This window comes from Phasianus colchicus, chromosome Z (genome assembly GCF_987193195.1).
Source record: "Phasianus colchicus chromosome Z, bPhaCol1.hap1.1, whole genome shotgun sequence".
In the NCBI taxonomy this organism is placed as follows: Eukaryota; Metazoa; Chordata; class Aves; order Galliformes; family Phasianidae; genus Phasianus; species Phasianus colchicus.
Window position 1 is genome coordinate 82967554 of NC_143476.1, and position 14520 is coordinate 82982073.

Consider the following 14520-nt stretch of genomic DNA (forward strand, 5'->3'; position numbering starts at 1 on the left):
ACTTCTCCTTGCTACACATTGGGAAAATTCTGAACTTTAGCACAACCGTGCTCTGCTTCCCTTCCTTCCACAGTCATGGGCTGCAGCTGTGTGTTATGGACACACAGGGCAAAGCCCACGATGCCAAGGCAGTGTGTGGACTGATTTCAACGCCTGGGACACAAGCAGCCCAGCTTTGTTGGGCTGGCAAATCCACTACCCACGCTGATGACCACATCCTGCCATGATACCAGCCCCAGGTGCCACCCTATGCACTGGAGGTGACATGGGGACTACATATATCTCAGCACCTGCAGTCTGGCACCAGAGCCCTCCACTGTGCCGAAGAGCCCCTTCACTTTTCATTGAAGATGACGTCTTCTCCCTATTCTTCATGCTCTGAGTTTCCAGTAACACTACAGACTTTTTTTTTTTTTGGGGGGGGGGGGGGGTGGAGATTTACAGCTCTCAGAGTGTCTGCTAAAGGATTGCTGGCTGCTCCTGCAGGCTCCTTGCTCTATTATCTTACTGAGCTTTGACATCCTACCTGCTTGATGCTATTTTGTGCCACCTGTCTGTGACCTCTGCTCTTAGAAGATCACCCTCTGTTTTGAACAGCCTCTGGCGGACTGTCTTGCTGGCTCCCCTCTGCCTTTTGCTACCAGGAACTCAGAAAGGCTGCCCTACATCTTTGTAGGCTGCTGGACACCGTGTGACCACGCTGCTTCCTTTAGGGAGATCTTGCCCGAGTTTCCTCACTGCATGCATTTCCCCTTTCTGAAGCTGAGCGAGAAGCCACTGGACTGTTCAAACACTGAGATGATGCAGGGTCAGGGGTACAGAGCTCTCTGCTGGGCAGCTCTCAGTGGAGAGCAGAGCTCAGCTCCTCATATTCTTCCCAGGCTTCCCTGCAGGGTGCTTTCAAGGAGTCCCAGCCCTCACGGACATGAGCCCTGTGTGGGGACTTCAGGATGCTCACAGCTCTGCCCTGCAGTGAATGTGTCCCCTCAAGCATGGTTGAAAGGGAAGGCAGTGCTGGGCTGTGGCAGCCTCCCATGGGACATGCTACCACAGAAGAAACCTCCTGGGCCTCGTTGTACTAATGGGGACATTGAGGCAGTCTGTGAAGGGCCCAATGAAAGACATCCACATGGCAGCTGTGTGCTCAGCACTGGGACTGCCAATCCTGCCCTGTGACCATTCCAGCCCACAGGATGCTGGGATCGGGTGCCTCCTCTCTTCCCAGGATCCTGCAGCCACCCCATGGAGCTGCTGCGTTGTTCCCAGCAGCAGGGACCCAGCCGTGGCCATAGCCTCAACCCCACAGATAAGCTGCATCCTGATGACCCCAGACCATGACTCCTTCCTGGGATAAGCACTGGCTGCAGAGGACACAGTTGCTCTTGGGTCAGTGTTTTTGTGCATGGCTCCCTGTCCAGGCTGACCCACCAGTGGGAGGCCTTCTCAGCCATCCACCCTTGCCCATCCCCCCAGGACTCTGCTGCTGCTTTCCTTCCTGCACAAACTCTAGACCCCAAGGTGTTGGGCTGGGAATGAGCTTCAGCTCTCAGGATGCTGTGCATGGGGAATCCATCATAACCCTGCCCAGCCATGGCCATTCAAGGGAGCAGCCCAGCACAGGGCACCACAGCCATGGGGACACCCCAGTTCCCAGCACTGCAGGCTGCTGCTCGCTGGCCCCAACCTGCATGAGGGAAGTTACCATCTGCCCTCTCTTTGCTCTTACAGCTATGATGCTCTCTGTCCATGCTGCAGGTTGAGCACAAGGAAGCCATATAAAGAGCAGAAGTCCCAGCTCTTCCACAGTCCCACGGCTGAAGCTCCCACCAGCCACAGCTGAATCCCTCATGCTGCCAGAATAAGGAGAAAGGAGGTATATAGGTAGGAGGAGGAAGGCATGCTGGCCTCAGGCAGTGACCTGTCTCCTAGGGGAGCACTCTATCTTACTCTGAAGGTCAGGTGCTGGCTGTGGCTGGAGACAGGACAAAGCATAGGTACCCCTCATTCCCTTCTTGAAAACAGGGTGAAATGACTGCAAAAAAAAAGAGGCTGCAAAACAAGGGAGCTCAATCAGCACCTTTTAATTAATATGCATCATAAATAAAGAAATAAATAAAGGCGAGACACCTCGTTCTAACAGGGAAATACAAATTAAATATGGTGCAACGTCCGCTAAGCGATGTACAAGCAGGAGGTAACCTTGCAAGACCAGGGCCCCTCGCCATGGGGAAGCCAGCCCAGGCAAGACACCATGAGCAGCATCTGCCTGGCCAAGGCACCAAATACTGGCACGGACTTTCGCTAACACTGTCACCCACCCAGTGGCAGGTGAGGATCCCCACACCACCCCAAGAGCATGGAAAGGCAGGGACTGACTGACATTGCCTCTGCTGAGGAGTCCTGGACTCCCAGCAGCCCCTTGTGTTCACGCGCAATACTTATCCCCCAAACTCACACCACGGGGAGCATTTCCTATCCCCATCTCCCCCACTGTTCCTGCTGGGAGTGTGGCCCCCAAACCCCAAAAGCATCCCATCCCTAGCCCTGTCAGGGACCCTGCCCTCACCCCCCTTCCCTCCCCTCCCACCTTCCCTCCACTGAGCACCTCAGGGCATCTGAGGTGACCTGCTCAGCATGGAGGGCACATCCCCACATCACCTATCTCTGCACAGGGTGGCACTACCTCACCTGGACCTACATCACACCGAACATCCACGTGCCTTCCTCACAACCCCACGCACCCTTGCTCTGCACACACACACACACCCCTTCCCTCCCAAGGCTGAGGCCGGGCAGCATTGGCAGTGCACGGTGCTCCCACCCCAGTAACACTGGGGTACTGGAGGCTGCACGGCCACCCCTGGGAGGGGCCATTCTCCTGCACCCTGCAGTGTGAAACTGAGCCAGTGCTGCTCTGGCAGGGATTGTTTTGATTCCTGCTACATACAAACCCACCACCTATGGGTGCTGGAGATGGCGTGGGGTGGAGGGGACTCTAACGGTCCCTGGTGTGGCTGCATGCATGGCAATGCCTGGCAATACGAGGTACAGCTTGCAGAAGGCTCCATGGGCCAGTATGGCCTTTGGCAGCTGCACAAGGAGGAGCAAGAAGGAACCACCTACGGTTACTGTATTCTGTAATGGCAAGAAAGGTAAGAAACTAGCAAGAAGCTGTGTTTGCTTCTCTGGGCATCCCCAGAGGAGCCTCAGCAGCCCATGGTACTGTGCTTGGCCTCTCAGCCACGTCAATAGTCCTCGTCCTCCGGGTGGGTCACGTACATGATGGGCACGAGTCCCTTCTCGGAGCCGAGACTGCACTGCAGCCAGTCACCATCCACCTTGGAGATGACCTGCAGGATATCCCCTTTGTTGAAGCTCAGCTGTCCTTCCTCGGTGGCAATGTGATGGCAAAGAGCTTTCACCTCACTGTGGGCAAGAGGAAGGGTGGAAGGGTGAGATCTTCACAGCATGCTCACCCCATTGGAGTCCAGGGACCACAATGAGGTCAGAAATAACCCCCTGCCTCCCTCCCCTCCGCAACAACAGGCAGACCTATGACAACTTCACCCCATTACATCCCCAGTCACATGCCACCACTCACCAGGGAGGATTGGCACACAGTCCCTGGGCTGGCTGTGGTGCAGATGACACTTCAGGAGGCTCTGGCTGGGTGGGTTCTGGCTCAGGGGCTGTTTCTCGCCACATGCTTGCTCCGACCTGGGCCACCAGCTGGAACACAGACTTGTCCAGGCTCAGCCAGCCAGAGGGCAACCTGCAAGGATGAGACAGAAGCAGGTTGCGGTGAGGAAGCAAGTGTCTCATGGTAACGTCATGCCTTAGGGATCTGGATCACAAACAACATACACTGCAATCCCCAGGCCTTTTCCATTCCAGGAGATCCAGCAACCTCTAGACACACCAGGTGTTACAGATCTCTCTATTCACACACTACCTTTGATGTGTCACCATGGTGTAGCCCAGCAGCAGGCTATTTGCCTGACTCCCAACCACACTGCTGCATCTCCAGCTTAACCAGCCCCTCCAGTCCCAAACTACCTGTGTTCCTACCTGTTAGGTTGCCTGGGCTCTTTCTGCGCCTTCCTGGACCCAAACAAGTGTCCCCACTTGATGGGCTGGCTGCCCTCTGACGCACTGGCATTGCTCTCTTCTTGGGGGGCTGATGCTGCTCCCACTTTTAGCTGAGTCCCCATCTCTTTCTCCTTGCTGCGCTTCAGCTCTGTAACCACTGAGTCTGGGGGGCTGCCCATCCAGAAGGGCCAGCTCCGTTCCTTAACCTCTTCACCACCTGGCACATGCTGGGGCTTCTCCAGTGGCTCTTTCACAGTTTCAGCGCTTGGCCTGCTGGCAGCCTTGGGCTTCTCCTCCAAGCTGCCCTCAGCAATGTGGCACGCTTCTGCTCCCTCCACTACCCCTTCACGCGGGGGTGGTGTCTCGTGGGACTCAGAAGAACTGGGCACGCCACTCAAAGCCTTCTTCTTTTCATAACGGATGAACTTCGAGCCTTCAGTTGAGCCTTCAATGTAAATCTGAGAGCTCTGCATAAGCTGGTACCACCAGCCCGCCTGCTTGTCTTTCTTCCCCTCCCACATGCTCTCTCGCACCTTCCTTCTTTCTTCCTCTCTGTCCCCATCTCCACAGGAGGCCCCCACTCCCTTGACCCTCTCACTTGCAGCTCGCTCAGGGCTGTGGCCTGGTGATGTGCCACCATCTCTGCCACCCACTTTGCATGCTTCAGGGGCAGTGCTGCAGCCATCGGGATCCTCACTGCTGCCCCGCGTCCTCATCAGCTGCAGGGTGGAGTGTGCAGAAAGCAGCAGGTCCTGCTTCACGCGCAGCAGCTCCTTTTGCTGCTGCTGCTCTTTGCCCATCTGCATCAGGTGGTGCTCAAAAAGGAGGTCCAGGTTGAAGGGCAGCAGTGAGAGAGGCTGCAGTAGGAGCAGGAGCTCCTCAAAAAGAGGCTGGCACACATTATGAGACAGGCATAAGAAGCCAACCGGTTGATAGTGCGCCAGGATGATATCTGTGGGGCAAGAGACACTGATTAGATGAGAGGCCCTTGAGATTTTGCCAAGCCACCAAGAAGCTATTGAGCAAAGGAACTGAGCGCTGGTTTCTGATCACATCCGTGCCTACAGTGTGAGACTCAATACTGGGTCAGGGAGCAAACTGGTTAAGATCCTGCTTCCTGCAGCCAGTATCTGCCTGCCAGGTGACCCACTGGAACAATCATGCTGTCATAGGATGCAAACAAAAAGCATCAAATAGAGTTGGCACACTAAGACTGTCTTCTCCCACCTCCTGGATCTGAAAGAGAAACTGCAGATGTGGGCCAGTACTAGTGTCCTATATAGAGGGAGGTGCTGGGGACAGCAGAATGCAGCCTTTCCAGGGATCTAGCAGTGCTCAGCTGTGGATCCTAACAGAAAATGAACTAGTATTTATATTTGCAGCTGTCATCCTATACTTCTTTTGGCTGCTTCCACACTGCTGTGCCACTAGCTTTATTGTCAACCATCATTCCTAGAGACAGAGTCTGGCACAGGATTTGTGTACATTTGTTTGCAGCAAGACGACAAATGTGCACTGCAGACAGGATCTGCAGCTTATCTGCACACCCTGCGCCTAGCCTTCAGAAACCTAGCAGCCCTACCTCACACTTCAGCTCTTAATGTGGCTTGCACCAGACTAACCCAGAAGATTTGCAAGGGTAGTATTCCACTCCAGAAAATCAGAGCACTTTCTCTTGTTACACTTACACAGTACAGAAAGTACTGATCCAAAGAGAAGCACTGAGTACACACATAGATCTGAACAATGTCTGCTGTCAGCCCCCAAACCTGACAGAAAATACTGGACTGGAGTTAATGCCTGGACTGAGCATGCAGTGAACCAGCAGCACTCTCAGGGAATTCAGCATGTCAAGGGTTTCTGCCTCACTGTGCACTTAGCACTTATGCTGCTTCTAAGGCTTCAGGCAGGTCGGTTATCTACACACTTCAGAAACACTTCTGGTTGGAAAAAAAAACAATAAAACCCAAAACAAAAACACCTCCCAGACAACAGATACTTCAAAGAAAAACTGCTTTTTGTTTGACAGAAGGTTTTCCTTTCTATTTCCCATGCTTGAAGGGTTTCAGGTAAGTGCTTGCAGCTCCATCCCTATTCAGAGCTCTCAGGCACAGGGGCAGGGGACACAGGCACTTGGTAGGGCTAGACTGATCTTGAGAGTAGAATAAGCGATCTGTAGTGGAGGTGAGCTCTGTGTACCAGCTGCATCAGGGAAGGACACAGTTACCAGATTCTCCACAGCTCAGGTGGAGGAAGCTGCATGGAGCTTTGACTTCCACCTTCCTTCCTTTAGCTAGGCAGCCCTCCAGCAATATCTGCACCATGACTGCATACTGTATAATCCTTCAGTTCAGAGCAGGAGGGAGCAGCACGGGCTGAGAACCAGCAGGAGATAAACATGACACAGAGCTTAGATCTCTGCTGCACGATGTGCAGAATTTGGTTCTTCTTGCAGTGCACAGCCTCTTACCTTCATGGTTATAGAGGTGGTTGAACCAGAACTCCAATGACCGGATACTGTAGGAAGAACACACAGTCAGGGAAGGAGAAGAAAAGCAAACTCAACTCATCCCCTTCATCATTGCTGTTCTAGAAGTGTGTCTGGAAAATGGCATTTACACAGCATAGCCCTGGGAACATTAAGACCTACAGAAATGACTCACTTCCATCCGTGCACACTGACCACCCAGCCTGTCAACATTCTATTTGCTTTGCAATGAGACATTGTGAAACTGTAACACCTAACAGCCAGGCTTCCAGCAAGTTTCCACACCACTTCGTTTCTGTGCCTTTGGCAGAGTTAAGTTTTATGAGAAGTATTCACATAGAAGGGACAAACCAACTACAAGTATGAGATCACTGCATCAACCTTGAACCAAAATATGCTGGTGATCTGCACCAAGAGAGCTGGGCAAGCCTGGGTGGGGTGAGAAGGGCAAAGCTTGCTCTTAGGGACCTGCCAACATTTGGAGATGTTAGGGACTTTGCTGCCAATGTCAAAAGTCTTTCTTACCACTGCAGACGAGGGAGGAAATACTACCCTGACCCTGTGACAGGGCTTACCATGTCACAGGCATAGAGACAGAACTCCACTGACTTTTTGTGTTTAAAACTTAGTGTTACGTTACACTCCTCACCCAGGCTAGAAGGATCAGACTTGAGTCCTGTACCAGGGCTTTCAGAGAGTCATGCACTGGGATTTGCTGCAACCCCAGGAAGCAGCGACACAGGGATTTTCAGGATCAATTTATGCATACGTTATGTTTATCCTTATGTGAAGCCTGACAGACTCTTTGCATCTAACCTTTTGGGGCCAGAACAAGCTGACAACGTTATTCAGTGTGCTACAGCCAGCCCATCTCAGCCTTGGCCTAGTTAGGGTAAGTTTTAATCTCTTTGGAGTTCCCTCAGGCTCACAGCTTGTAACTTCTCTAATCTACACCTTGGAGAGCTGCTTCCCAGGTTTCCTAAATCTTTTCATTGGCAACTCTGCCTGCTTGCAGACAAAGAGCAGCACCTGCTGCCAGCAGGTGCCATGCAGTCAGCCCAGAAGTATGCTTACTTGAGGAGGCCAAAGATGAACGCATTGAACCGCATGGTGTGGTTGGTGAGCTCCGTGTACTGGCTGATCTTGCTATAGAGGCTGTGCAGCAACTTGGTAGAGGGGCCTACAGTAAAAAGGTGAAACATTATGATTTGTTGTGGCCAACAAAGCCAAAATAGCATCATGAGATGCAGCATTCAGGCCAAGACTGACAGCCCTCCCCCAGTCATCAGGATAAGTTCACTCCATTCCAACATCCCAGCTCTACACAGGAGATGGGTCAAAATCCAGGTTGCAGACTGATACTAGCAGAGGGTGTGGGTGTCATGGGCATACCTGAGAGCAACAAATAGTGTGTGCACCTTTTCTTACACATTGCTCAGCTCTGCCTTTTATACATGTAGCTGTGCAGGGCTAAAGATGAAGGTACAGAAACAACCTGGAAACTCAACCTCCTTTCCCCAGAAAGGAAATTCTTTTTTTGTTTTGTCCATTTTTTTTTTTTTTTACCTAGTTGGGTGGATGCTTCCACCACGCTCCAGGGTATGTTCCTCCTCTGGCCAATGATCATGTCCAGGACGTAGGCCTTGAGCCCATCACTCAGGATGTCCCGGACAGCTGGACACAGGTATTTCAGTATGAGATGCCCCACGTTGGGGCTCACAGAGCTGTTCCCAAGTTTAGCCTAAGGGAGAAGAGACAATAAAGAGAGGGCTGGTAATTGCTCTGCATGGTAAAACATATGCAAACAGTCCACACACCCACCTGTCGATTACAGACACCCAGGAGGCAATATCCAGGCCATGAAGAAGTTCAGCAGCTCCTTGAACAGGAGCTCTCCCTTCACCCTTGCTGCCTCAGACACTAATTCTGGTTTACTCTCTGCAAGGTCTACCTGAGGCTGGAATGAGGCAACAGCTTGGGAAAAGCTTGGAAAGAGGATGTTCCTGTCAGATGGGATGCCTAGTTCTCCCCACGGGTCTAACAAGGCTACAGCTGGAGGAAGGAAAGAGATGGGGATTTTTCTGCTGCCAAAGAAGATTTTCACGTTGCTATTTTAGAAGTAGGAAGTAGCAAACTTCCAGCACTGAGGGGTTAAGGAACACTTAACAGTGACAAGTTGATTCCTGAGGATTACTATAAATAAACAGAGTGAGGGCAAAAGAGCTGGACAGAGCCCAAGATGAGGTGAAGAAGCATCTAAAAGCCAAGCTTCAGCAGAATGGGGATATATTCTGCTGCATGCAATCCTTTAGCTGCCAAAGGTCAAGCCAAAGACGTCAGCCCTGGACCTTGCACATATTGGTGGTCCCAGGCAGTTGTGTTCAGGGCACAGATTTTACCAGCTGAGCTGGAATTACACTGTCCAGCTGGCATGGGTCCACAAAGGTCCTGAACTCAAACTGAACTTCTTCGTCAGGAATAATCCTGCCAGATCCACTGAGCATCAGAGCATCAGCGATGTGTGCTGCCTTTTGACAGGTGAATGCTCAGCCTTTGGCACACTGATGAATAAGGAAAACTCAGATCAAAACCACAGTGCTGTCCAGCAGGTAAAGTAATGGGTCAATATTGCCGTTATTCCCCAAACCAACACAGCAAGTACAGGAAAAACACAGCAAAGTTTTCAAAAATTGGAAATTTAACCAGCTCCACTTACATATCACAGCAATCCCTGCATCAGCAACATTGTAATGAGGGGCCAATTACCCTGGGCTCTGTGATAAGACTGAATGAGCTTGGAACCTGTTCTAGTGAAGTTTCTCTGTGGGATTGGTACTCCAGGGCAGCTGTCATCTCCAAAGAGTCACACTGCTGCAACTGAAGGAGACTATTCTGCTTTGAGAGGAAGCTGCACAAACAATGCTGAGTATCACAGGACAGAAAACATTTTTGGGACAAACAAGCAACTTCATTCTGCCCGTGTTATTCCAGAAATGGGAGGTGAGAGAGACACAAGCAAAGACAGTCAGTCCCATGGGCAACCTAGATACATTCTGATGTTAGTGGGTTTGTGGTAATGGCCTTAGGAAAAGACCATCTGCCCTAGATGGGCAATGACTGATACATTTTTTTATTATTATGAAGCCCTGTCACACATCAAGGGACTGGAGACACTGTGTTATGCTCTGCTACAGATGTCAGAACAGAATCAGAGGAAGGATGGAATAGGGAGACATAACTCTCCACTGTATGAGAAAAAAGAGCTGGGGTACTTCATCATACCATAAGTCCAGATAGCTTGGTATTCTCTCTCCTTAAGGACCATAAGTAATTACATAAGTGTCCTGATTTCAGCTGTGACAGAGCTTTGGGTTTTTTTTCTTCAAAGCATCTGGTATGATGCTGTGTTTTGGCTTTGGGAGAAAATCAGTGTTGATAACACACTGATGTTTTGGTTGTTGCTGAGCAGTGCTGCACAGAGCTAAGGATCTTTCAGCTTCTTGTACTGTCCTGCCAGCGAAGGGACTGAGGAGGTAACTGTGAGGGGACAGAACCAGGACATCTGACCTGAACTGGCTAAAGGGATATTTCATACTACATGACATCATGCAAATAAATTTCAAAACTGATGGGGACTGACAGCTGTTGTTCAGGAACCAGGTAGGCATTAGTCAGGAGGTGATGAGCAGTTGCACTGTGCATCACCTGTTTTGTAAATGTATACTTAATTTCAATTAATATTATTATTTTCCATTTCTCTTCCTTTTCTGCCTTACTAAACAGCAGTAGTTATATTTTATCTCAACCCATAAGTTCTACTTTGTGGATTTTTTTCATTTTTTTCCCCCCAGTTCTCTCTCATCCCAATGGGAGAGGGGAGTGAGTGAACAATTGTGTGGTACTTAGCTGCCTGCTGGGTTGAACCGCACAATAAAAGACACTCTCAGAAGAGTAATGCTAATGCTCTCCTTGATTACAGCTAATTACAACTCAGGAACTACCTAGGGCAGACATGATTCCTATGTGTTTAATAGACATCAGCAAATTTCCTTTCCCTTCATTTCTCCAATCTTCCCTTAAACATGTGTAGCATTAGCATCCTCAACATCATGGAGCAAGAACTGTCACACATTTACTGTCTGCTGCATGATGCACCATCAACTGCTTTTGTTTTGTTGTTTCCACTAGCTTTATCTTTTGCCCCTTAATTTTTGAACTAGAAGAGAATGGAGACACAGTCTTTTTCCATCCTCTCCCTATCACTTACGATGGTAAAAAAGCCATAAGAAAAACAAGACTTACCTTCACCCCTGGATCCCTGCTGGTTCCAAAGTGAGCCACAATCAGGTCAACAGCAGTGTTGATTGCCTTCACCAGACCTAGAGGGAAATAAAGAGTCAGAGCTGCTTTTAGGACAGACTCAGACCAAACACTAGACAAAGAAATCGGGCATTAGATACAGCATTTCCAGACCATGCAAGAATAGTAGTGGGATAGGGCAGAAGCTGCCATGTAGCAGTCACCAACACATAACTGGTAAAGGCACAGGAACCTTTCTGCATGTCCCCTGTTTCTGACAAGACACAGAGACAGCTGTCAGCAGTCATCACATCTTGGCCTACTTTGAAATCCTTTTGCCCACCCTGTTATATACACTATATTCACCATATAGACCCAAAAGACCTAAATGACTAAAACTCAGGCTAGCCCATCTGCAACACCACACAGATCCACAGATCTATGCTTGTATACTGAAATGGGATAGCAGCATGCTGTGCCATAGGTTCATGCTCCTCTGCCAGCCTGCTCTCTTTACACTCTCTTGTGGTTTCTTCTCGTCATACTTCCTGGAACAAGTAGATGGAACGTATTTTTCAGCATATGGTGTGGTGCAAAGGAAAATGAACATGTGCTGGCTGTTCAGGGGAACGTCTAGTTATGACTCTACAGCAGAAGAGGGGAGGAAAGAAATCATTATGCCTACAGAGACAGAGAGAAGCACTGTTCACCTTATGCTATGCTACACTCCATTCTCCACTGCCACAAGAGACACACGGACTCACCCTTCTTCTGCAGCAAGTCGATAGAGATGGACTCTGTGTTGCCATCTGGGGAGAGACAGAACTCAGCAGGGGGTTTCTCAGCTAGTGAGAAGTAGTCAGGGAAGAAGTCAGTGTAGGTAAGTTGGAGTTGCTTCATAGACTGTCCTGCATGACCAAGACAGGGGGGAAAAAAAGAGTTAAATACAAGCCCTTATACCAAAGCCTCTCCCATATAGTTTGCTTTTCCCAGAAGCAAGCTGCAGGAGGAGTCTTCCCACGTGTCTGACCAAGACTGGACCAGCAAGGCTACAGGTTTGTTACTCTCCCGGAAACAATATACATGTTCAGCCCCACAGCTGAACCCCACAACTGACCCAGCATGTAGCTCCAGCTTGGTTGGGGATCTGTGGGCACTGGAAGATGCTGAGGGATGTTCACCCTTAAGGGTGTGCTAAAGAAAATCTCAGCATACCATACTCAGGGCTGCAGTGCAGCTAGCTGCAGCAGGGATGTAAGATGATGAGGAGCACACAGAGAATCCCTACGTGGGACATAGGCATTCACAGGCAATAAACAACACACCTTCTGTTTAACCCCTTGGAGGGACTGTTTTCAAGGGGAGACTTCTGTGAATGCTCTTTCATAATGCTTTATTTTTCTACAGACTGTTTCCTCAGGTCCATGTCAGGCATTCTCCCACAACAGAGGGGTGGAGAAGCTGTTTGGGTTGGCAGAGGGAGGTGTAGAGCTCTGGAGCTGACCATGAGAATACTCTCCCTCTCACATAACCCTACTGCTTCTCCTGGAGGACTCTTAAAGCGTCAACCAAAAGCAGCTTACTCCCCTCTGTCTTTCTTATACTGTTTTTGGAGAACAGGGAAGACCTTCATGGCAAAGCATGAACAAGCTGCTCCATGAGAGCTAGAGCCCAGCATCTAGCATGCTGATGTGACTGATGCAGATGAGCAGACATTGCAGGGCACAGACACAAGATCTTTAAGGGCCACAACTGTAGTGTGAGACAAGAACTATAAGCTGGAAACAGCCCTGGAGCACTTGCTGAGGTCTGAACTATCCCTTCAGTCCAGCCCAGAGCCAGACCTTACTGCTCTCAGCTCATGGAGAAGAAGAAAGGCTCCAGGAGTTGTACCCACCAGTAAGCAATTTTCACCTTCCTCTTGTACACTACAGCCCTAGTGCAAGTAGATGCATCAACACTACTTCTCATGCATGCATGATTGGTGATGCATGCAGATTGGTGATGAGGCCAGGCATAGCTGGGACACTGAACCTCAACCCTGAGGTCACCCCCAGACCCAACAGCAGAAGGGCAGTGCGCACCATTCAGCTTGCAGTGGAAATGGCTGGTGTTGAGAGTGCCAGGGAACTCAAAGATGGGATTCCCTCGGTTCAGCCGGGGCTCTTGCTGCTTCCTGTCTAGGCTGCTGGCTAAGCTGGGCAGCCCTGAAACACGGTCCAGGCCCAGGGGATTCCTCCGCCTGTACTCTCGCCACTTCAGTGCTTGAGGGGAGAGGTGGTTCGCTACAATGCCGCAGGCAGCGTGCACCAGATGGAAGGACATGAGCAGACAGGAGGATGTGGAGGGCAAACAGGGAGAGAAGGATGAGAAGGAAGAAAAACAGAGAAAGATAGACAGCAAGTTAGTTGAAGTCCAGTGGCATTTCAGGACATTAGCACATATATACAGAGGGAGGTGGAGGCCATGGCCAGGCACAATATGGCAGGAGCCTGAGTAACCTGGTGGCTGTAGGCACAGGGAGGGCAGATTCAGCATGCCAGCACTTGGCATGGGGAATGTGAGGATCAGCATCCCCTCTGGAAACACTGTGTAGGAGGCAGGACTGAAGGAACACACTATTAGCACACGGGCAGAGTGATGAGGGGAGCTATTGGGTGCCACAGCACCCAGTCTCAATTTTGGGCCAGGTTGTGGCTACAGGAAGGGTAGTGTTACGGTGAGCATCCATCATCAGGGAACTGGAGATGTTCTCCACCAGCACATACCAGTGGGTGGGTACCTACCATTGAGGGGCCGTCCTCCCATGCTGCTCAGTGGACCAGAATTGCTGGTCTCACTGCCACGCCTCCAGTGGGGATCTGCCTGGGCTCCCACTCGGCTCATCGGCACGCTACTCAGAGAAAGGGGCAGGAGGGACCTGCTGTGGAGTCGGTACTCAGAGAACGGTGGGCTTGGCTCCAGAGCTGCCTCTTTCTTGGGAACAGGCCTGGGCTTCTCATTTTGCCTCGGGGCATCAACTTTGGTGACTTGAGTGGGCTGCATGGCACTGACAGCAGGGGAAGACCTGGTGGGAAGCAGACTGGCAGAGATGGGGCAGGACCTGCTCCTGGGAGGCTGGCTTTCTCCAGCTCGCTCAGTGGTGGGCGAGGAAGAGGAGTCCATGCTCTGAAAGAAAGGCACGTTGCATCGCACAGGAGAGTAACTGCCCAGCGGGGATGGCCGGGTTGTCTCAGGGGCCGTCTTCTTGATGCAGCCATCATTAAGAGAGGCAGCTCCATCTGCTGAACGCTGGGTCAGAAGCATGCCATGGGCTTGACCCCCAGCCACTGCCGACTGCTCTCCCAGGGCGGCAGAGTTCTGGGAACTGGAGGAGATCTGCTGGCTTGCAGGTCGGTTGCTGGATAAGCTGTAAAGTTGGGAAAGACTGGAGGCAAAATGGCTGTGCAGAGCACGGGCCTTGGGTGGTTTGCTGAAATGGTGCTGGAAAACGAAAGGCTGGATGGGCAGTGTTGTGGGACGCTGGTCCTTGCTGTAGCGTACCACAGGCTTGCTGTCTGTGCCTCCACCTTTAGGGAGAGAAAAGAGGACAGTATGTGAGGGCAGGCAAAGTGACAGTCATCATGAATATGGTGGATCACTGG

General features: G+C 50.8%; 1 protein-coding gene across 9 annotated transcripts in view; it reads right to left on the minus strand.

The window, feature by feature from the left end:
- Window positions 1-2066: 2066 nt before the first annotated feature.
- The window catches only part of RUSC2 (RUN and SH3 domain containing 2), a 53409-nt gene continuing 40955 nt past the window's right edge, over window positions 2067-14520 (minus strand). For 8 of the 9 annotated variants that reach the window (XM_031609175.2, XM_090130752.1, XM_090130747.1 and 5 more), the window contains 10 exons: window positions 13663-14445; window positions 12961-13161; window positions 11641-11784; window positions 10880-10956; window positions 8144-8318; window positions 7652-7757; window positions 6560-6606; window positions 4069-5041; window positions 3602-3772; window positions 2067-3426 (listed from right to left, as the gene is read on the minus strand). In XM_031609175.2, coding sequence (XP_031465035.2) covers window positions 3246-3426; window positions 3602-3772; window positions 4069-5041; window positions 6560-6606; window positions 7652-7757; window positions 8144-8318; window positions 10880-10956; window positions 11641-11784; window positions 12961-13161; window positions 13663-14445 — 2858 coding nt within the window. In that variant the 3' untranslated portion in view covers window positions 2067-3245. The remainder of the gene's footprint in view (window positions 3427-3601; window positions 3773-4068; window positions 5042-6559; window positions 6607-7651; window positions 7758-8143; window positions 8319-10879; window positions 10957-11640; window positions 11785-12960; window positions 13162-13662; window positions 14446-14520) is intronic. The other variant, XM_090130753.1, reaches the window with a different exon arrangement.